Raw genomic sequence first — 20317 nt, forward strand, 5'->3', positions numbered from 1 at the left:
CCCTCCCCCCTTTTAAGAAAGCATAAGAAAACCAGTTTCCCAGGGAAGCCATCACTGTGAGTCCCAGGAAGTGGCCCACATGATTTCAGTTTAATACTGGAATTACTGCTCCCCTCAGTCTCCAAGCTCATTAACAGGAAGCTAATAGGATCTGGGATTAGGGTAAAGAAGGGAATCTGGGTATTTTCTCAGTTCCTCATTTTTTCCGCACCTTTCTTAGGCTCCTCCACTTCCTCTCCACCCTTCCAAAATTGTGTGTATTCCCCTTTAAGGGGCTGGGCATCTCTCCCGCCCTCTTTAGAGTCGACACCGAAGTTTCCGAGGAGCCTTCTCTGGCTGCACTGGACACACCTTTCAAAGACCCCAAATCGTGCTCCGTGCACCACAGATGCTCCTTTCCCTTGAATCCTCCCCCTGCCCCTCTCAGCTTCCCTTCTCTCAACTATCAGATTCAGCCTCTCCCCAAAGGGCTTGAGCATCCTCGCCCCTCGAGTGCTCCATCCCCGGATGGAGCCAGAGAAATGTGGTGGGGGGGCCGGGGCCAGAGTTTCAACATCGCCCCCCAGAAGGAGGAGCCAGAGATGGGGGTAAGGAGTGGAAACTTGGACTTGGGGAAGGGGGGCATTGGCAAGAGGGTGTAAATAGGGGTGATGTGGAGAAAGAGGGAGGAAAAGGATCTTGAGGAGGAGGAGGGTGTGTCTCATATCAACCTCGGTTGATGGAGCTTGGTATTTTTCAGTCTCAAGTTCATTGTCTCATTATCCATTAACCAGCCCCTCCCTTTACTATCTACCAACCCCAGTCCTGAGCTCAGTTTCCCCTGAGACTGAGTGTAGGCCGCCAAAGGTGGCTGCTGAAGTAACCCTAGACCCCAGGATTGGAGAGGCCTGGGGATTAACCCTACACTCTTCCCAGCTCTCGGGACCAAAGTCTGTCCAGGGGCGTGCAATGCCAGAGCCCAGAAGTCGTCAGCTTGGCAGTTGCCTGGCCTCTGGATGTCTCCCAGGTAATAATGCCCTTCCAATACTTCTGATCTCCAAAGACTCCTCCATATTTCGTCCTCCTCAAACCTTGTTTCAAATCTCACCACCAAGATACCTCTGCATTCCTCTCCTGGCTCAAAGTGCTTCTGCCTGAGGCTTGCTCTCCTCTCTGTCCAGGGCCGGCTACAAGCTTGAACCTTGATGGCTCGTCTTGTTTTCTTGACCCTGTTAGTCCTTTTCTCATTTACTTATTCCGTAAATATTGGAGTGACTACTATGTGTGAGGCACTATCTAGACTCTAGAGTAAATGAATGTAAATTCTCTCCTCCTAAGCTTTCATTCTCATGGGGTGAGGGGAGGATCTTAATCTTCCCTCTTTAGATTCTCCAGTCTGAGAGGAGTGGGTGTATGCAAGTGTGGACAACGCAGGGAACAGTCATAACCTCGCTTCCATTCTTGCCCTGCAGGGGAGCAGATCCTAGCATGGGCCCCAGGGGTGAGGAAGGGGCTGGAACCTGAATTGCCAGGAACCCTGATTTGCAGCAACTTGAGGGTCACCTTCCAGCCCTGTGGATGGCAGCGGAGTCAGGTGAGATGGTTAGGGCAGTAGAAAGGACAACTTGCAGGAAGTGGGTAAGGAAGTCTAGAAGATTTCGACAAACATTACAGGAAGTGTGATAATAAGTTATGCTTAAGGGCTGTCTTCTGAGAGTATCAGGGATAGTCCATGGGGACGCTCTCCAGGGAGGCTAGAGCTGCCAAGGTAGGATATGAACGAGACTCCAGACCACTTCAGCATCAGTCATGTGCTTCCTCTAGGAGACTCCCCTGAGCAGTGAGTATGATTTTTCCCTGGCCAACATTGGACGATTAGAGGCTGGTAAGTGTGGGGGTTTGGTGAAGGGGCTCACTGGGGTATTGGGACCCCTCCTCATCCTTCCTCTGTTCTCAGAGGACAGCCTGAGTGGATGGAGTGGGATGCACTGGAAGTTCCTCCTAGAGGGACTCTGATCCAGGGCTACTCCACTCTCTAACTCTTGACTTCAGTGAATGGCCTGTCCCGAGTCCAGCTCCTCCGTCCAGGGTCCCTGCTTAAATTTGTCCCTGAGGAGATTCTGATTCATGGCCGAGACTTCCGGCTCCTCAGAATTGGTTTTGAGGCTGGAGGACTAGAGCCTCAGGCCTTTCAGGTAAGAGGCCTACAACCCAAGGACCCCACTTCCCCTTAGAGCCTTGAGATCCTTCCTTGGCAATTCCCAATAGCCCCTCTCACCATTCTCTCTGCTTCTCTCCTCAAGGAGAGGCTAAAATGTTAGTATAATGACAAGTTCCCTGGCAGCCTAGTGGATTAAGGATCTGGCATTGTCACTTCTATGGCTCTGGTTACAGCTGAGGCATGGGTTTGATCCCTGCCCAGGGAACTTCTGCATGCTGAGGGCATGGCCAGAGAGAGTATTAATGAGAGTAAGGGCCTGAACTCTAGCCCAGCTCTGCCAACCAATTATCAGCAGCTTAAATGCGGGCAAGTGTTTTCCTTTGAAAAACGGTATTTTGGATAAGATTATTCCTAGGATTCCCAGAATTATCATTTTGCGATTCTGTGGTTCGAGATGTGTCCTCCTGACCCTAGTCCCCACGACCTTTGGAAACTTCCCTCATTAGGGACTGTCTTCGGTGTTCTTCTCTATTGTGGCAGAGACAGTGGAGCAACACATGGGCCCTATTTCCTTCCTTTCACTTCTTCAGTCTGAGCCAAAGGATGGGATGTCCTTTCTTCTGCAGGTGACCATGGCCATTGTCCAAGCCAGAGCTCAGAGCAGTCAAGGCCAAAAGTATGCAGGGCTAACCCTGAGCAAGGCTGGTGAGTGAGGGTGTTTTAGGGTAGGGAAAGGGTAGGGTCTGACAACGCAGAAGGTGACTAAAGACAAAAGAGCTAAGAAGCTGTCTCTGGTTCCTCTTCTTCCGCCTCTGTGCTTCCCTCCTGCCCTAGGCCAGAGTGCTGGCTCTAGAAAACCACCTATTCCCCTCTTGGAGATATCAGAAGACTGGGAGACTGAGAGGAGAAAGCAGAGGGCCAGAGGCTGGAGGGTCAGCACTGTCAATGAGAGGTTCGACATAGCCACCAGGTGATTCCCACTCCCCCCAACCCCTGCTGCCCTCCCCATTTTCCCACAGTTCTCTGATCCTCGAAAGCTAGGACTTACCTTTATTATTGGAGTTTACACAAACCCCAGCCTTCTAGCACATCTGCAAAGCCATCTCTCCCTTACCTCCTAGATCTCAAAGGTTGAGATCCCTTGGAATGATCCCCTCCTAAGCAGCTTCCTTGTAATAGCTTTGCATTATAATTGCTTGGCTCAGTGACATAACTCTCAACTTCACAGCCTCCCCCGTTACTTCTGGGTCCCTAACCGAACTCTGGACAGTGAGGTCAGGAGAGCATTTGGCCACTTCCATCAGGGCCGTGGACCGGTCAGTGTGAGGGTCAGGGTAATGGTTGGGGATTAGAAGGTCATGGGGGGTCAGAGGTCATTGTGGAGGGAGGGGATGTCTGCGAGGTCAGTGTAGGGGGAAGGGTAGAGTGGAGCTAGGTGTTTCTCCCTCAGTGATCCTTCTCTCATCCATGTGAAGCGCCTGACCTGGCATCACCCTGGAGGCAGTGATCTTCTCCGCTGCGGTGGCTTCTATACAGCCAGTGACCCTAACAAGGAGGATATCAGGTGAGGGAAGGTCTGATGAGAAGAATCGAGGGTCAGATGTTCAGGGCAGACACCTCCCCTTACTTTCTGACACCCCACTTCCAGGGCAGTGGAAACGATGCTCCAGGCCGGGCATTCAGACGTTGTCCTTGTAGACACTCTGGATGAGCTGCCTAGTCTTGCAGATGTCCAACTTGCCCATCTGAGGCTGAGAGCACTCTGTCTGCCTGGTGAGATAAACTTTGACCTCTTGTTCTCACCCCTAGGTCTGCTGACCCTAACCTGGTTTACCCTTTTGCCTATTATAGATGAATACCCCTTCAGCCCAATGATTCTTAGTTTTATACTCAACTCCCATCTCCCACAGACTCACTGATTTCCTGTATTCCTGACCCCAATGAATTCTTTAACAGCTTTACTGAAATATAATTTACATACCATAAAATTTGCCCTTCACCCATCTTAAGGGTATGAGTCAATACATTTTATTGTATTTAGCCATTTAGGTTCTCATTCCTATCCCCAGACTTAAGCAAACACCGCCCAACTTACTATTGACCCTCCTTAATCCCTGATCCTGAATCCCCAGTTCTCCTGATCTCTTTGCCCTTCTGACTCCTTTACTCTCTCTCAGATTCATCTGTAGCTGAGGATAAATGGCTTTCAGCTCTGGAAGGAACACGATGGTTGGACTATGTCAGGTACTCCTTTTTTTCTAGCCATGATTTATAATTTAACCCTCCCCAACCTTCTTCTGTTAACTTGGATGCCTAAATGTTCTTCCATTAACTTTTTTCCTTGGTTTCTCAGACTGTTCTTTGTTGCTCTTATACGGAGAAGGGGCAGGATTTGGGAGTCTGCTTCTATTGCATCCCATGACACATCATTCCCCCCAGGCTTATTGTTTTTTCCTCCTCACCTGGCCCCCAGGTCTTGTCTTCGAAAAGCCAGTGATATCTCGGTCTTAGTGACATCCAGGGTTCGCTCTGTAGTACTTCAAGGTGAGTTTCTTGGGCCAGCCCACTCCTTTCCTTGCTGTTTTCTTTTCCCACCTGACTGGATTCTGCTCAGGGAGACTTGTAAAGCTTCCTTGTCCCCGTCCAATGCTAGCATCCGCCTCCTTTTGAACTACCCATCCACTCTAGCTCATCCTTCAGTGCTACCTCTGCCTCCCCACTAAGCTTGTCGTCCCTAACAGGAGGGTTCTCAGCCCTCTGTTCCCATCCTTCCACCAGTGGATGGGGCTTGAGGTTGGGGTGGGAAGGATATTGTGGAAGCTGGTTTGACATTTATGGTTCTGCTTCCTAGTTGTGGAGCTGGGTATTTCTATCCAGGCAGAGAGTATGAAGTGAATCATTCAACGTCTTTGTTTTCTCTTCACTTCTGTGTGCCCTCTCAATCCTACCTACACCAAACTTTTCCCCTCTGTGCCTCTCACTTCTTCTTGCCATGTTTCCTTTTCTCACTCTCTTCTGCCCTAGTTTCTTGGCCCTTCCTTCTTTGTCCCTCTCCCTCTATCACCCAGAGCGCTGTGATCGTGATTTCAATGGCCTCCTCTCTTCACTCGTCCAGCTGCTTTCATCCCCTGAAGCCCGAACACTGCTTGGCTTCCAATCACTAGTGCAGCGAGAGTGGGTGGCGGCTGGACATCCCTTCCTGACCCGACTTGGGGGAACTGGGGCCAGTGAAGAGGTGAGAACATTTGGGGAGAGTATACTAAAGAAGTAAGGAAATGGAAAAAAAAAAAAAAAAAGAAGTAAGGAGATGAGAAAATTCTATAGTGTAGCTCGTTGGAGGTTAATTAGGTCCAAAGGGTTCTAAGGCTGAGCTGGGCTTGAAGAGAGACCCAGATGAGTGAGGGACCACAACCCCCTTACCTGAACTGAGATTTTCATTCTCCGACCTCCTTAGTGTCCCCTTGTTGCCCTGTCATTTTGCCATCTTCCCCGTTTAGGTCCCCATAATCCCTTCCAACCTCTTAATTTCCCTCTTCTCAGGCCCCAGTGTTTCTCCTCTTCCTTGATTGCGTCTGGCAGCTCCTCCAGCAATTTCCAGCTGAGTTTGAATTCTCTGAGTTCTTCCTGCTTGCTCTTCATGACAGTGTCAGGGTTCCTGACACCCTAACATTCTTGAGAGACAGTCCCTGGGAACGTGGAAAGCAAAGCGGACAGGTCAGTGACATCCTTTTTTGACCTGTTTCTTTTTCCCCATTAACACATACTCTCTGAAGTTTAGTGTTTATTATGCAAAGTGAAGTCTGTGGTGGGGAAAGTGGGGAGGCTGTTGCTCATTTCCAGGCCTAGACTTTCACCCTGATTCTTAGAGAAGAGAGTTTCATGATTTCTCTCTACACCTGGGAGAAAAATGGTATATTTTGTTTGTTTAACCATCCTTTTTCTTGTTTCCTCTATCTAGATCAACACCTATACACAAGTCTATACTGCAGGCTACTCCCAGCCCCCCGCTGGGAACTCTATAAACCCGCAGCTGTCTGTCTGGGACTGGGATTTACGCTATAGCAATGAACAGATACTACAATTCCATAATCCTGGCTATGACCCGGAACACTGCCCAGATTCTTGGCTCCCTAGACAGCAGGTAAAGTGTCTAAAGTTCCTAAATTCCTTCGACTTTCTCACAGGCTCATCCTACTAACGGGGAGAAGTGGAAAGACAGTGAGTTCCTCACTCTTTTTCTGTAACTGTCACATACAGTCCCTGACTGTCCTTAGGAAGACAGAAATCCTTCACGAAAGGCATCTTTTCTATCCTTCTCATCTTTATTACTCTTCCTATCTCACGCATACATTTTTATGTCTCCCTAAATCAGCTTTCATCAATCCTGAGGCCTAGTTTGTAGCCTAATGAGACTGAATAAAGAGTTCTCGGGGGAGGCTTATGGTTTGCTCACTCATGCAGTGTTGAGTGGATGGCAGATGGACATTCCTTCCTGACCCAGTTTGGGGAAACTGGGGTCATCAAGTTTCTAGGTTGCCAGTTGATTTTCCTTTCCTCCTTAGCCAAGCTTCATGGTTCCTGGACCCCCTACTTCTGTGTGGCTCTTCTCTAGAGGGGCTTTGACCCCCCTGAATCAGCTGTGTCCTTGGCGGGACAGTCCCTCTCTGCTGGCAGTCTCTTCCCGCTGGCTCCCTCGACCGGCTAGCTCCTCTGAAAGCCTGGCTGATCAGGAGTGGGGACTCCCCTCACATTGGGGAGCTTGCCCTTTACCCTCAGGACTACTGCTGCCTGGATATCTGGGACCCCAGATCAGGCTCTGGAGACGCTGCTACCTGAGGGGAAGGCCTGAGGTCCAGGTAAGAAGGCAAGACAGTGACTGGGAGTGGGAGAAGGGGCTTGACTGCTGACCCAAATGTCCTAGAAGAAACCAGATGTTTCCAGAAGTTGGAAAGGCAGTGGGCTGGGGATTGGGAAGTGAGGTACCATTCCTGTTGGGATCAAAGTGGAGAGGTATGGGAGTGTGGGGGAAATGCTTGTGGCTTATATCAAGTGGAACCTAAGGCATAGTTGGAGTAGGAAAGAATTAAGGATGCCAGAAGTAGCAGACAGAACTTAGAAGCAGAGCTAGAGCTGCAATAATAGTCCTCTCTGCCTCTCTTCACCCCCTCCCCAGATGGGCCTCTCAGCTCCCACAATCGCTGGCCTCCAGGATGAGCTATCCCATCTTCAGGAGTTATTAAGGAAATGGACACCAAGAATATCTCCTGAGGATCACTCCAAGAAAAGAGATCCAAATACCATTCTTTCCCAATCCCACTGAAATTGCTGGCTCTCTCATGGGCGGGGCAGAGAGTGGTCTGGGGTGAGGGAGAATTCTGTCTAATCCTTCAAATCTTATCTGGTTTTACTCCCTCAGCTTTCATATGCCAGCCTTTAAACAAGCTCACTGACTTGAGTTTCCATAGCTGATAGGTGGCTAACCTTATCCAACTCTTACCCTATCCTTCTTGGTTTAAATAGTTTCTTGTGACCTGAAGAATTAAAGAAACAAAACCAACAAAACCAATCCGGAATATGATTGCCCTTTTTTCATGCATTCCAACCCTTTTGGATGGAAATTTTGGATACTGAGCTGGTAAATTGTGAGGTCAGAGAAACAATTTGTCAGTGCCAACAAGATGGCCTACAGACCTCCTTCTCACCTCCCCCTGCTGCTCCTTTGATTCCAATTTCTATTTCTTCCCTTAAAGTTTTCTCTGGGTGTGGTGTGGCTATGGGAGACACCCAGTCTTTTCCAATTGTATATTTTTGTAACGGCATTTCTATTTAAGGAGTTCATTAAATCACAGTATTTATACACACTGCTGGCATTGTTTCTTGTGTCTGAATAAAGGAACCTAGGTAAGATAGTGATGGTGTGACTCAAGAGAGGAAGATACAGACCGAATTACTGCTAAGGAAATAAGGGGATGGTTCAGGTGAAGCTCTGCAGAATTCATAGTTTGGGTTCTCCCTGTGGTGCTGATGTGGCAAAAACAGACCCAGACGTTGTTGTTGGGGCTGGGGTGTGCTCTGGGGGTTGAGACCAAAGCCTCTGGACTTCAGTGTTAACCACTCTTCAGCGCTGGTCACACACACTCCCATCTCTGAGCCTCTGGTTCCCGTCACCCCCAATGCAATACTGACTAGGCAAGCTCAACGTCACTCCAGCTCAGACATTCCGCAATCCCTTCCCTGAGGAAAAATGAAAGCCCAGGCCAGGACTATGGGGCCCCATCTGTCCAAAGGCTGCGGGCCGGGGTGGACAGCTGCCTCCACGCCTTGGGCAGAAGACCCTTCTCTGGGAATCAAAGGAGGCCACAAAATATACGAAAAATATTGTTCTCTTAGCTCCTGAATTGACATTTTTGGGAGCAGCGTGATCCTTTAACTTCAAGCACTGCCTTAGGGCGTTTGAGAGATTCCGATCCGCGTTCCCCGCCCTAACCTGTCAGAGCGGCACTTCAACACAAAACCAAAGACCGCGGAACACGGTAACACCAATCACTTCAAGTCTCAGCGGCTCCTAAAATGGCCGCGGCCGCTTCCGGCTCCTCCCCTGCATAGGCCCCGCCCACCGCCTCTACGTCCGCCTTCGCCCCGGAAGTGGAAGTAGTACTGCGGTCAGGAGGCGGTATCGCTGCCTGGAGACGGCGGGAGGTCTTTCGCCATGGCTGCTGGGCCGATCTCCGAGCGGAATCAGGGTGAGTGGAGGGCACAAGTCCGGGATGGGCCCAGGGGAGTTTGGGGGATCTCGGGTTACAGCCAGCAGTGTTTCCGCCAGGGCGGGAGATTGGAGCATCCCAAAAGGCGCTAGACCGGCCTGATGCCTGCTGGGGCGGGATGGACGGGTGCCCAGAGGCTGAGGCCTGTAGGTGTGATGTTGTCTATGTCCCATCCCCTGCTGCCTTCCCACTCACGCACACAAAAAATTACAAAGAGAATGTGCGCCAGAACTTTAAATTATATTTAAGAAGATTTTGTATTACCTGGAATGGAGGGCGGTGTAGGGGTATAAGCTAACGTCTTTTTTTTTTTTTTTTTTTTTTTTTCTTTTCTTTTTCTCTTTGCTCCAATACCCCATCTCCACCCGCAACTCCACCGCCTGGGTTCCGACTTCATGTTCCCGTCACCTCCTTATTTCCTCTCATCTCTGTCCTAACCTCCTAACCCTGTCCTCCAGATGCCACTGTGTACGTGGGGGGCCTCGATGAGAAAGTTAGCGAACCACTGCTGTGGGAACTGTTTCTCCAGGCAGGGCCAGTAGTCAACACCCACATGCCAAAGGATAGAGTCACTGGTCAGCATCAAGGTGAGTACATGGCAAGAAGTGCAGTTATTTTTCATTTAATTTATTTTTTGGTCTTTTTGTCATTTCTAGGGCCGCTCCCGCGGCATATGGAGGTTCCCAGGTTAGGGGTTGAATCGGAGCTGTAGCCACTGGCCTATGCCAGAGCCACAGCAAGGTGGGATCCGAGCGGCGTCTGCAACCTACACCACAGCTCACTGGCAACGCCGGATCCTTAACCCACTGAGCAAGGGCAGGGATCGAACCCACAACCTCATGGTTCCTAGTCGGATTCGCTAACCACTGAGCCACGACGGGAACTCCCAAGAAGTGCAGTTATGTTTTGAGGAAACAAACTGCTCCTGGAAGGTCCCGGCAGTATTCACAACTGTTTGGAATAAGCAAGCTAAAGTTTTCTTTCTCTTAAACTCAGTTTGTTTCTGGAACCATTCTCAGTTGAAGTAGGATTATTTTTTCTTGTTCTTTGTACTTTAGAAGGTGAGTTATACCTCATTTTGAATCGCTTCACTTAAGTTAACTCTTCTTTTCCATTTCCCTAGGCTATGGTTTCGTGGAGTTCTTAAGTGAGGAAGATGCTGACTATGCCATTAAGATCATGAACATGATCAAACTCTATGGGAAGCCGATACGGGTGAACAAGGCATCAGCTCACAACAAAAACCTGGATGTGGGAGCCAACATTTTCATTGGAAACCTGGACCCAGAAATTGATGAGAAGTTGCTTTATGATACTTTTAGCGCCTTTGGGGTCATCTTACAAACCCCCAAGATAATGCGGGACCCTGACACAGGCAACTCCAAAGGTTATGCCTTTATTAATTTTGCTTCATTTGATGCTTCGGATGCAGCAATTGAGGCCATGAATGGGCAGTACCTCTGTAACCGCCCAATCACTGTGTCCTATGCCTTCAAGAAGGACTCCAAGGGTGAGCGCCATGGCTCAGCAGCTGAACGACTTCTGGCAGCACAGAACCCACTCTCCCAGGCTGACCGCCCTCATCAGCTCTTTGCAGATGCCCCCCCTCCACCGTCTGCTCCAAATCCTGTGGTATCATCACTGGGGTCTGGGCTTCCTCCACCAGGTAGAGCTTTCTATTCAGAATATGTTTGTCTTAAATTGGGGGGAGGGCAGGAAGAAGGAAAAAGAACCTGGAAAGGAGGGGACATTGAGTCAGTAGGTGATGAGAAAGGGGTTGAGAGGTAATGGATGCAGTGAGAAGAACATTGTTGAATTGTTCTAGCATTTTTTTTTGTTTTTTGTCTTTTTGCCTTTTCTAGAGCCACTCCCATGGCATGTGGTGGTTCCCAGGCTAGGGGTCTAATCGGAGCTGTAGCCACCGGCCTACACCAGAGCCACAGCAACGTGGGATCTGAGCCACATCTTCGACCTACACCACAGCTCATGGCAACGCTAGATCCTTAACCCACTGAGCAAGGGCAGGGACCGAACCCGAAAGCTCATGGTTCCTAGTCAGATTTGTTAACCACTGCACCATGACAGGAACTCCTGTTCTAGAATTTTGAAGTTGTCTAAGTTGCTTCTGACTTTAGAGAGCTGGAAGGAGGGGAAAAGAACTCATCTTGCCTAGAGGCCAGATTGGAACAGGCCCCCTAAAGGTACTCTCTTCTCACTATCATGAACTCTTTTTCTATTTTCTCTACAGGCATGCCTCCTCCTGGCTCTTTCCCACCCCCAGTACCGCCTCCTGGAGCCCTTCCACCTGGGATACCCCCAGCCATGCCCCCACCACCTATGCCTCCTGGGGCTGGAGGACATGGCCCTCCATCAGCAGGAACCCCAGGGGCTGGACATCCTGCACATGGACACTCACATCCTCACCCATTCCCACCGGGTGGGATGCCCCATCCAGGTGGGTTTTCTTTGCTGGGAAGGAGAGGGATTCTTTCACCAGTTATGCTGCTGTTCTCTGTCCTTCAACAATAATAGAGAGTCCCTTTCTTTAGACATTCCTTTCTTCCAGACATTTTTTTTTTTTTGTCTTTTTGCTATTTCTTGGGCCGCTCCCGCGGCATATGGAGGTTCCCAGGCTAGGGGTCGAATCGGAGCTGTAGCCACCAGCCTACGCCAGAGCCACAGCAACGCGGGATCCGAGCCACGTCTGCAACCTACACCACAGCTCACGGCAACGCCAGATCGTTAACCCACTGAGCAAGGGCAGGGATTGAACCCGCAACCTCATGGTTCCTAGTCAGATTCGTTAACCACTGCGCCACGACGGGAACTCCCAGACATTCTTTTATAGAAACAAACACAAAATACTTTAGCCTGTTTACTTTAACAACTATCAGCCTGTTTTCATTTCTTAAAGTTTTACCGAAGAGTATAACTATACTTGCTGGGTTTTGTTTTCTTAACCTTTACTTCCATTCTTTCCTCTGACTTCCACCCCAAAGCAGTCACCTACATGCCAAGTCTAGGCTGCTCCTTATCTTGTTTGATCTTTGCTATTCTTGAAACTGGCCGTGTCCTCCTGTTTGAAAATCTTGTCTTTTTTGGTTTTTATGGATTCTCTTTCTCTCTGAATCCTCAATCTCAGCCACCTTAATAGGCTCCTTTTTCTCAGCTGAGGTTTTTGTGTCTGGCTCTCTTTTTTGCACAGTCCCATTGTTTGTACACTGATGCCACCTAGATGGGTGGCTGTTCCATGGGTATTAACATTCCATACCCTTAATCTTACTGTTTAATGGATGACTACTTTTTTTTTTTTTTTTTGTCTTTTGTCTTTTTGTTGTTGTTGTTGTTGTTGTTTTTGTTGCTACTTCTTGGGCCGCTCCCGCGGCATATGGAGGTTCCCAGGCTAGGGGTTGAATCGGAGCTATAGCCACCGGCCTACGCCAGAGCCACAGCAACACGGGATCCGAGCCGCGCCTGCAACCTACACCACAGCTCACGGCAATGCCGGATCGTTAACCCACTGAGCAAGGGCAGGGACTGAACCCGCAACCTCATGGTTCCTAGTCGGATTCGTTAACCACTGCGCCACGACGGGAACTACTGGATGACTACTTTTATACCCCTGCCCTTCAACCTTATTCTTTCTCTAGTAGTCTTAGTTTTCAGGTGCTTGATTCAGAAATCTGGGAGCTATGTTTGACTCTTCCCTGTTACCCCACTCTTTTTTTTTTCTGTCTTTTGTCTTTTTAGGGCCGCACCTGCGGCATATGGAAGTTCCCAGGCTAGGGGTCTAATTGGAGTTGTAGCTGCCAGCCTACGTACGCCACAGCTGCACCAACACCAGATCTGAGCCGCATCTGTGACCTACACCACAGCTCATGGCATCACCGGATCCTTAACCCACTGAGCAAGGCCAAGGATCGAACGCACAACCTTACGCACCATGACAGGAACTCCACCCCACTCTTAATACCAAGTCTTATTAATACCTCTGCCATCAGCCCTCATTGTCAGTGCCCTAGTTCAGGCTCTCATATCCTCATTATTCCACACCTAATTTATTGTAGTAATTTTCTGACACTTTGACTCTAATTATCTCTACCTTCGATCGACTTTCAGTGAGTAATTTTTCTAAAATATAGATGTTCACACACCCTTGCTCAAAATTCTTTTGCTCCCTTTTACCTATCGAGTAAAGGCCAAACTTGTTAGCATAGCAGTTCTAGGTTTGTCATGATCTGGCTCCTCATTGTTCCCACAACTGCATTCTCCTGATTACCGACTTACTGGTTTTCCTATAACATACTGTGCTTTTGGACGTACTTGTGCTTTGCACGTGCTAATCATTTTGCCTAGAATGTTCTGTTCCCACTTGTTGTCCCCCTGAAAAATTCCTCTTTATCCTTCAGAATTGGATCTTGGTTCAGGCAGTATCTCTGTTACCTTCTCAAATCCTATTCAATAGCATAATCGTTCCATTTGTTACATACTTCTGCAGCACTTGTACAGTGCCTAAATCATGGAAGGAGCCAGCTGGGTGGTTGGGAATTGATTGGATCATAGGTTGGTTGGTTCTCTTGCTTGGAGTCAAGGATAAGGGCACTTTTTACCAGCCTTATTTTCCTTACTCTTTTCTTTCTCATTTTCTTTGCCCCCTTGTCTGATTTTCTTTTGTCTCCTTTGTGTTTGTGTCTGTTTTGTTCTCATAGGGATGTCTCAGATGCAGCTGGCCCACCATGGCCCTCATGGCTTAGGACACCCCCATGCTGGGCCCCCTGGCTCTGGAGGGCAGCCACCACCTCGACCACCACCTGGAATGCCTCATCCTGGACCTCCTCCAATGGGCATGCCCCCTCGAGGGCCTCCATTTGGATCGCCCATGGGTGAGTAGGTTCTGGCCACCTCTCTTGTCCTCATGTGTCATATTCTTGCAGCTTCTTTAGTCACACCTCTTATCCCCTGTGTGTTCTTTCTTTTCATTCTTGTATTTCTTTTCACTGTTTGCTTGTCTCTCCTCTTCCTTCACTGTCCCAATGTTTTGTCCTATTTGTCCCAATTATCTCCTAATTGTTTTTACTAAGTTCGTTCTTTTCCTGCAGGTCACCCTGGTCCTATGCCACCACATGGTATGCGCGGACCTCCCCCACTGATGCCCCCTCATGGATACACTGGCCCTCCACGACCTCCACCATATGGCTACCAGCGAGGACCCCTCCCTCCACCCAGACCCACTCCCCGGCCTCCAGTTCCCCCTCGAGGCCCACTTCGAGGCCCTCTTCCTCAGTGATTTCTCACTGTCTTTGCTCCTGTTATGTCCTCCCAATATCTTTTCACTTCCTTGGACCAATCAGAGTTGCTGTAGCTCGCAGGGGCTAGGGCACTAATCCCTCTCAGGCCTTTTTTGTAAGTGTAATTTTTTTTCCACAGGAGGTTTTTTTTCCCCCTCTATGTTGGTCCGAAGTGCTTTGCAAATGCACAGAGAAAATAAAACTTAACTCCTTGTTTATTCTTTGTGGTGTTTTCCTTGGCAAAACAACTTCTTTTTCTCTAATAAGAGGTGTCAGTCTAATAGGGAAAGACTGGTAAGGTCAGAATAAGGGTGTTTACTCCATGGTTTAAAGGCTTATTCTGGGAGTTCCCATTGTGGCTCAGCAGGTTAAGGATCTGACATTGTCTCTGTGAGGGTGTGGGGTCTATTCTTGGCCTCACTCAGTGGGTTAAGGATCCAGCATTACTAAGCTGTGGCGAAGGTCGCAGAGGTGGCTCAGATCTGGTGGTGTCATGGCTGTGACATAAACCCCAGCTGCAGCTCTAATTCGACCCCTGGCCTGGGAACTTAAGCATGCCGCAGGTATAGCTGTAAAAATAAAATTAAATAAGTAAATAAATACAGACTTATTCTGTAATGTGCTGTGGTGGTTGCTGGACTGCTGTGTACTACAGCAGTTATTTCTTTACATTAAACTTACCCATAAGATGAAGACCCAATATCTGTGATAAAGGATTATTGTGATTATTGTGACTATTAAGTGAGAACAGAATTAAAGTTCCTGAGGTAATGCTGGCAAAAATATGAAGTAACATGCACAAAGCTATTCATTGCAGCACTCTTTGTAATAGTAGCTTGAAAACAACCCACTTATCCATCAGTAAGGATCTGGTTGAATAAATCGGTAAATCTATACAATGGAGTACTGAGAAGCAGTTAATAGAAATGAGGGAAATTCTACTTAGCTGTTTTGGAGAGATCTCCAGGATATAGTAAATGAAGAAAGTAACATGCAGAACAGAATGTATAGTGTGCTTCCTTATCTAAGGGTTGGCATGTAATATACACGCTTGTCTATATTTTTATTCTATTTTCTTTACATTTTAGGGCTGAACCTGCCCCATGTGAAAGCTCCCAGTCTAGGGTCAAATTGGAGCTGTAGCTGCCAGCCTACGCCACAGTCACAATGCAGGATCCGAGCCAAATCTGCGACCTATGCCGCAGCCCATGACAACCCTGTATGCTTAACCCCCTGAGCATGGCCAGGAATGGAACCCGCATCCTCATGGATGGTAGTCGGATTCGTTACCGTTGAGCCACAACAGGAACTCTTTTGTCTGTATTTTTAAAATGGAAGGATAGGCCAAAAACTAATGGTGAGGGGAGAGAAGAGATATAGAGGGAACCTGGACTTCACTGAGCATGCTGTGTTAATGTGGTTTTCTTTGGAACCATATAAATGATTGCAAAGGAGTTAAAATTGGGACAGGAACTCAGTTAACATTTTCTTTCATTTGTGTGTATTTATTAAAAGCGTTTATTAGAAACAAAGTATGTGTGTATGTGTGGAAGAGTACACAGGCGAGCTCAGAGAATTGCACCCATTTTCTTTCATTCTTTACCAACAGAAATCTTAAGTAAGATTTGTATCTTATTGTTTTGTTTTTTTTTTTTCTTTTTTCTTCTCATTCTCAGGCCTTCCAAATCTAATTTCCATCATATTTAAATCTGTGCTCAAGACTTCAGTAACTAGAGCACTAACTAGACCAAATCCAATGGCCTATTCTCTCTGTCTCTTTTTTTTTTTTTTTTTTGCCACATTTAATCCTGTTATATCACCCCCTTTTCTAAAGCTCTTTTAAAGCTTATGTAGCCACAAACTTTCCTAAACTCTAGGCAAGAAAAAGAGAGCCTAGCCCTCCTTTTCTTTTCTTTCTTTTTTTTTTGGTCTTTTTTTAGGGCTGCATCCATGGCATATGGAGTTCCCAGGCTAGGGGGCAAAATGGAGCCACAGCTGCCTGCCTACACCAAAGCTCACAGCAATGTCAGATCCTTAACCCACTGAGTGAGGTCAGGGCTTGAACCATGTCCTCATAGATACTAGTTGGGTTTGTTACTACTGACCCATGATGGGAACGTCCCTCTTCTTCTCTTGCATTATTCTCATTCATGTAATATGGTATGTACAGGGGCTCTGTGCAGGCAGCAGCTGAAGACAGAAAGAGAAGGTAGTTCTGCTGTCTGATCATTACCAAGGTGGTAGACTGACACATAAGAGATTATGAAAAAATGTTTTGAGAACACGAGGAAGTGTATCTAACCTGGCATAAAAGTTCAAGAAAACTTCTTGGAAAAAAGTGATACTTGAATATAATCTTGAAGGTTAGAAGCTTCTCAGACAAAGAAGAGAAGCTCATTTCAGGTGGATGGGATGTTTCTGAGCAGAAGCATAGATTGATAAATATCATGATTATATAATTGCTAAAGCTAAAACTGTTCAGAGTTGGAGGCAGGATGAGGTCAGAGCCAGTTAGGGAGCTCCCACAGATAGGTGCTTCTCAGCGCCTTTTCACATCATGGCACAGAACCATTTGAAACAGCACACTGAGGTAAAGAGAGGAGGATGAATCAAGCTCGAGGCTATTGGCTTAAGAATTCTACATGTCCCAGGCTCTGCCTAGTAGTACAAAGTGCCAAGGGCCATTGTCAAAGGCATATTAGTTGGGAAGCTGCTATCCATAATGGGAAGCCACAGTAAGGATTTAAGCAAGGGAGTGACAAATTGGTGTTTTAGAACCATGGTTGCACTATAGAGAGGAGATCTAAGGAAGATGAAGATGAGGGGCAAGGTAACAAGCTATGCTTCTGGCAACAGTTCAGGTGATAGAAGTCCTAAATGAGGGCTGTGATGGAAGCAAGGAAGAAGGTGGAGAAGTGCAGTGGGGAGATATTTAAAAAGCAAATTAGGACATGGTATTAGATTGGATACAGTGAATGAAGGGAAAGGTGGAATCAAGGATGAGAGTATGCAACAGGAAGAATTGGGGGGGTAGGATAAAAATGATGGCTAGTTTTGGATATGTTGACTTTACGGTGAGTTGTGAGATGTGCAGGTTGGGTCATCGAGTGGATGTCTGGTTATATATGCCAAACGCTTGCGGGAAGATCAGACATAATGGTTCACATCATGAATGGCTAGGGACGTCAGGCTTTTAAGTCATAATGGGATGAACTAACTTCTTGATTTCAAACAGAGTTCTGCTATAAATTTGCTTTGATGTGATCATAAGCTGAGGTCCCAGGAGCACTTGGAACCTGACACAGATAGCAGCTGGATCCTGGCCCTGAGGGCCAGCACTGGAGCAGTCCCATGCAATGGGAAGCTTTGTCCCAGTCTCTATCCTTTCTGCCTCTAGGTCGTCTATCAAATGAATTGATTCTTCTAACTGAGCCTTGATGAGGATGTCAATGATTCTTACCCTTATGCTGATGATTCTCAAATTTCTAGCTTGTTTTTTCACATGAGCTCCTGTGTGGTATTTTTGGCTGTTTTCTGATATCATAGAGTAAAATGATGCCTTTGCTGAATTCCCTACTTCTCTCTTTAGAACCACTATATTCTTAGGCATTATTCTCAGAATCTCTGAGCTTTTATTCAATCAATTTTTTTTTTTTTTTGGCGGGGGGGAATCTCTTTTTTAGGGCTGCACCTGTGGCATGTGGAAGTTCCTGGGCTCGGGGTCGAACTGGAGCTGTAGCTGCCACTTATGCCAACAACCAGAGCAATGTGGGATCCAAGCTGCGTCTGTGAGCTACACCAGAGCTCATGGCAATGCTGCATCTTTTACTCACTGATCAAGGGCAGGGATCGAACCCTTGTCCTCTTGTCTTTTTTTTTTTTTTTTTGCCATTTCTTGGGCCACTCCCATGGCATATGGAGGTTCCCAGGCTAGGGGTCCAATCGGAGCTGTAGCCACTGGCCTATGCCAGAGCCACTGCAATGCGGGATCCGAGCCGCGACTGCAACCTACACCACAGCTCATGGAAACACTGGATCCTTAACCCACTGAGCAAGGCCAGGGATTGAACCTTCAACCTCATGGTTCCTAGTCGGATTCGCTAACCACTGAGCAACGACAGGAACTCCCCCTTGTCCTCATGGATACAAGTAGGGTTTGTTTTCCCTGAGCCATGATGGGAACTCCTCAGTCAACAACTTTTGAGTGCCTCCTCTAGTTATTAAGTTTGACTCTCAAACTTTCCTTTCTCTCTCCACCCTCTAGTTCTTTCAGACTCTGGTCCTCAGCAATTCTCTGAACAGAGCTAGCATTGCTTGTACTACTTAGGTAAAAGTTCATACTTGTACTTCAGTTCACATAGCTGTTTGTTATTCACTAAGCTAGGGCTTCTCAACTTTTAAAGTTTTTGCTCACCCCTTGATAGTTTTTCCTCATTGCCCTCTCATCATGCATGAAAATTCAATATCACCAAAACGTTGTGTATCTGTATATGTACTGTGGCCCTTTGGAAAGGCATAAACATTGTAATATCTAAGCTTCCCATCCCCAAACCAATTTCTGACCTCTGGGGTGGGGCGGGTGGGGTCGCAATACCACTCCCATTGAGAATGCATGCTCCAGATCATGAGTCCTTAATGTTTTGTAGGCCATAGGCAGTCCCTTGAGAATACGATAAAAACAGTGGATCCTACGTGGAGAAAAGGGAACCCTCCTACACTGTTGGTGGGATTGTAAATTGGTGCAGTATCTATGGAAAACAGTACGGAAGTTCCTTAAAAAAACTAAAAATAGAGTTACCATATGATCTAGCAGTCCCACCTAGGCAAATATCTGGAGAAAACTCTAATTCAAAAAGATATGTGCACCCCAATATTCATAGCAGCGTTACAATAGCCAATACATGAAAACAACCTAAATGTCCATCAACAGACAAATGGATAAAGATGTAGTACATATACAATGGAATGTTACTCAGCCATAAAAATAATGAAATAATGCCATTTGCAGCAACATGGATGGACCTACAGATTATCATACTAAGTGAAGTAAGTCAGAAAGAGAAATGCAATTACCATGTGATATCACTTGTATGTAGAATCTAAAATATACAAACAGCCTTATGTAGAATCTAAAATATACAAACAGCCTTATTTATAAGCTTCACAGACTTCAAAAACAAACCTACGGTTACCAAAGTGGGGGTGGGTGGATAAATTAGAAGTATGGGATTAGCAGATACAAACTATTATAAATATATGTAGATAAACAACAAAGTCCTACTGTATAGCACAGGAAACTATATTCAATATTCTGTGATAAACTATAATGGAAAAGAGTATGAAAAAGAATATACACATAACTGAATCACTTTGCTATACACCAGAAATGAATACAATATTGTAAATCAAATATACTTCAATTAAAAAATAAAAAAGGGAGTTCCCGTCGTGGCGCAGTGGTTAACGAATCCGACTAGGAACCATGAGGTCGCGGGTTCGGTCCCTGCCCTTGCTCAGTGGGTTAACGATCTGGCGTTGCTGTGAGCTGTGGTGTAGGTTGCAGACGCGGCTCGGATCCCGCGTTGCTGTGGCTCTGGCGTAGGCCGGTGGCTACAGCTCCGATTCAACCCCTAGCCTGGGAACCTCCATATGCCGCGGAAGCGGCCCAAGAGATAGCAACAACAACAACAAAAAGACAAAAGACAAAAAAATAAAAATAAAAAATAAAAATAAAAATAAAAAAGGAGTTTCTGTCCTGGCGCAGAGAAAACGACTCCAACTAGGAACCATGAGGTTGCAGGCTGGATCCCTGACCTTGCTCAGGTTGAGGTTCTGGCATTGCAGTGAGCTGTGGTGTGGGTCGGCATTGCTGTGGCAGCTATTAGGCTCCGATTGGGCCTCTAGCCTTGGAACCTCCATATGCCACAGGTGTGGCCCTAAAAAATAAATAAATAAAAAAGACAAAGACAAAAAACAACCTTTTTATTTAATTGTGATATAAAATACATTCAGAAAAACACACAGATCTTAAGTGTATTTTTATATATGTATGTACAGTTTTAGTTACCATTTAGATAAAAATGTAGCATATTCTCATCAGGTAATCACTATTTTCTCTCACTGTA

The 20317-nt window shown here is 46.9% G+C and overlaps 2 protein-coding genes across 2 annotated transcripts; both read left to right on the top strand.

Moving 5' to 3' along the window:
- Nucleotides 366-8001, top strand: MTMR11 (myotubularin related protein 11). Its single transcript, NM_001243446.1, is given in 17 exon segments — nt 366-587; nt 916-1006; nt 1452-1573; nt 1804-1864; nt 2032-2174; nt 2767-2845; nt 2975-3110; nt 3369-3456; nt 3616-3704; nt 3789-3913; nt 4318-4384; nt 4614-4684; nt 5209-5375; nt 5681-5854; nt 6099-6281; nt 6703-6996; nt 7314-8001. Coding segments are annotated over 17 exon segments (2103 nt in total). The 5' UTR covers nt 366-521; the 3' UTR covers nt 7461-8001.
- Nucleotides 8756-14410, top strand: SF3B4 (splicing factor 3b subunit 4). Its single transcript, XM_001926489.5, has 6 exons — nt 8756-8883; nt 9363-9491; nt 10028-10570; nt 11153-11359; nt 13614-13787; nt 14004-14410. Exons 1-6 carry the CDS (start codon nt 8850-8852, stop codon nt 14189-14191), a joined length of 1275 nt encoding a protein of 424 aa, XP_001926524.1. The 5' UTR covers nt 8756-8849; the 3' UTR covers nt 14192-14410.

The sequence above is a fragment of the Sus scrofa genome, chromosome 4 (genome assembly GCF_000003025.6).
Source record: "Sus scrofa isolate TJ Tabasco breed Duroc chromosome 4, Sscrofa11.1, whole genome shotgun sequence".
Lineage (NCBI taxonomy): Eukaryota > Metazoa > Chordata > Mammalia > Artiodactyla > Suidae > Sus > Sus scrofa.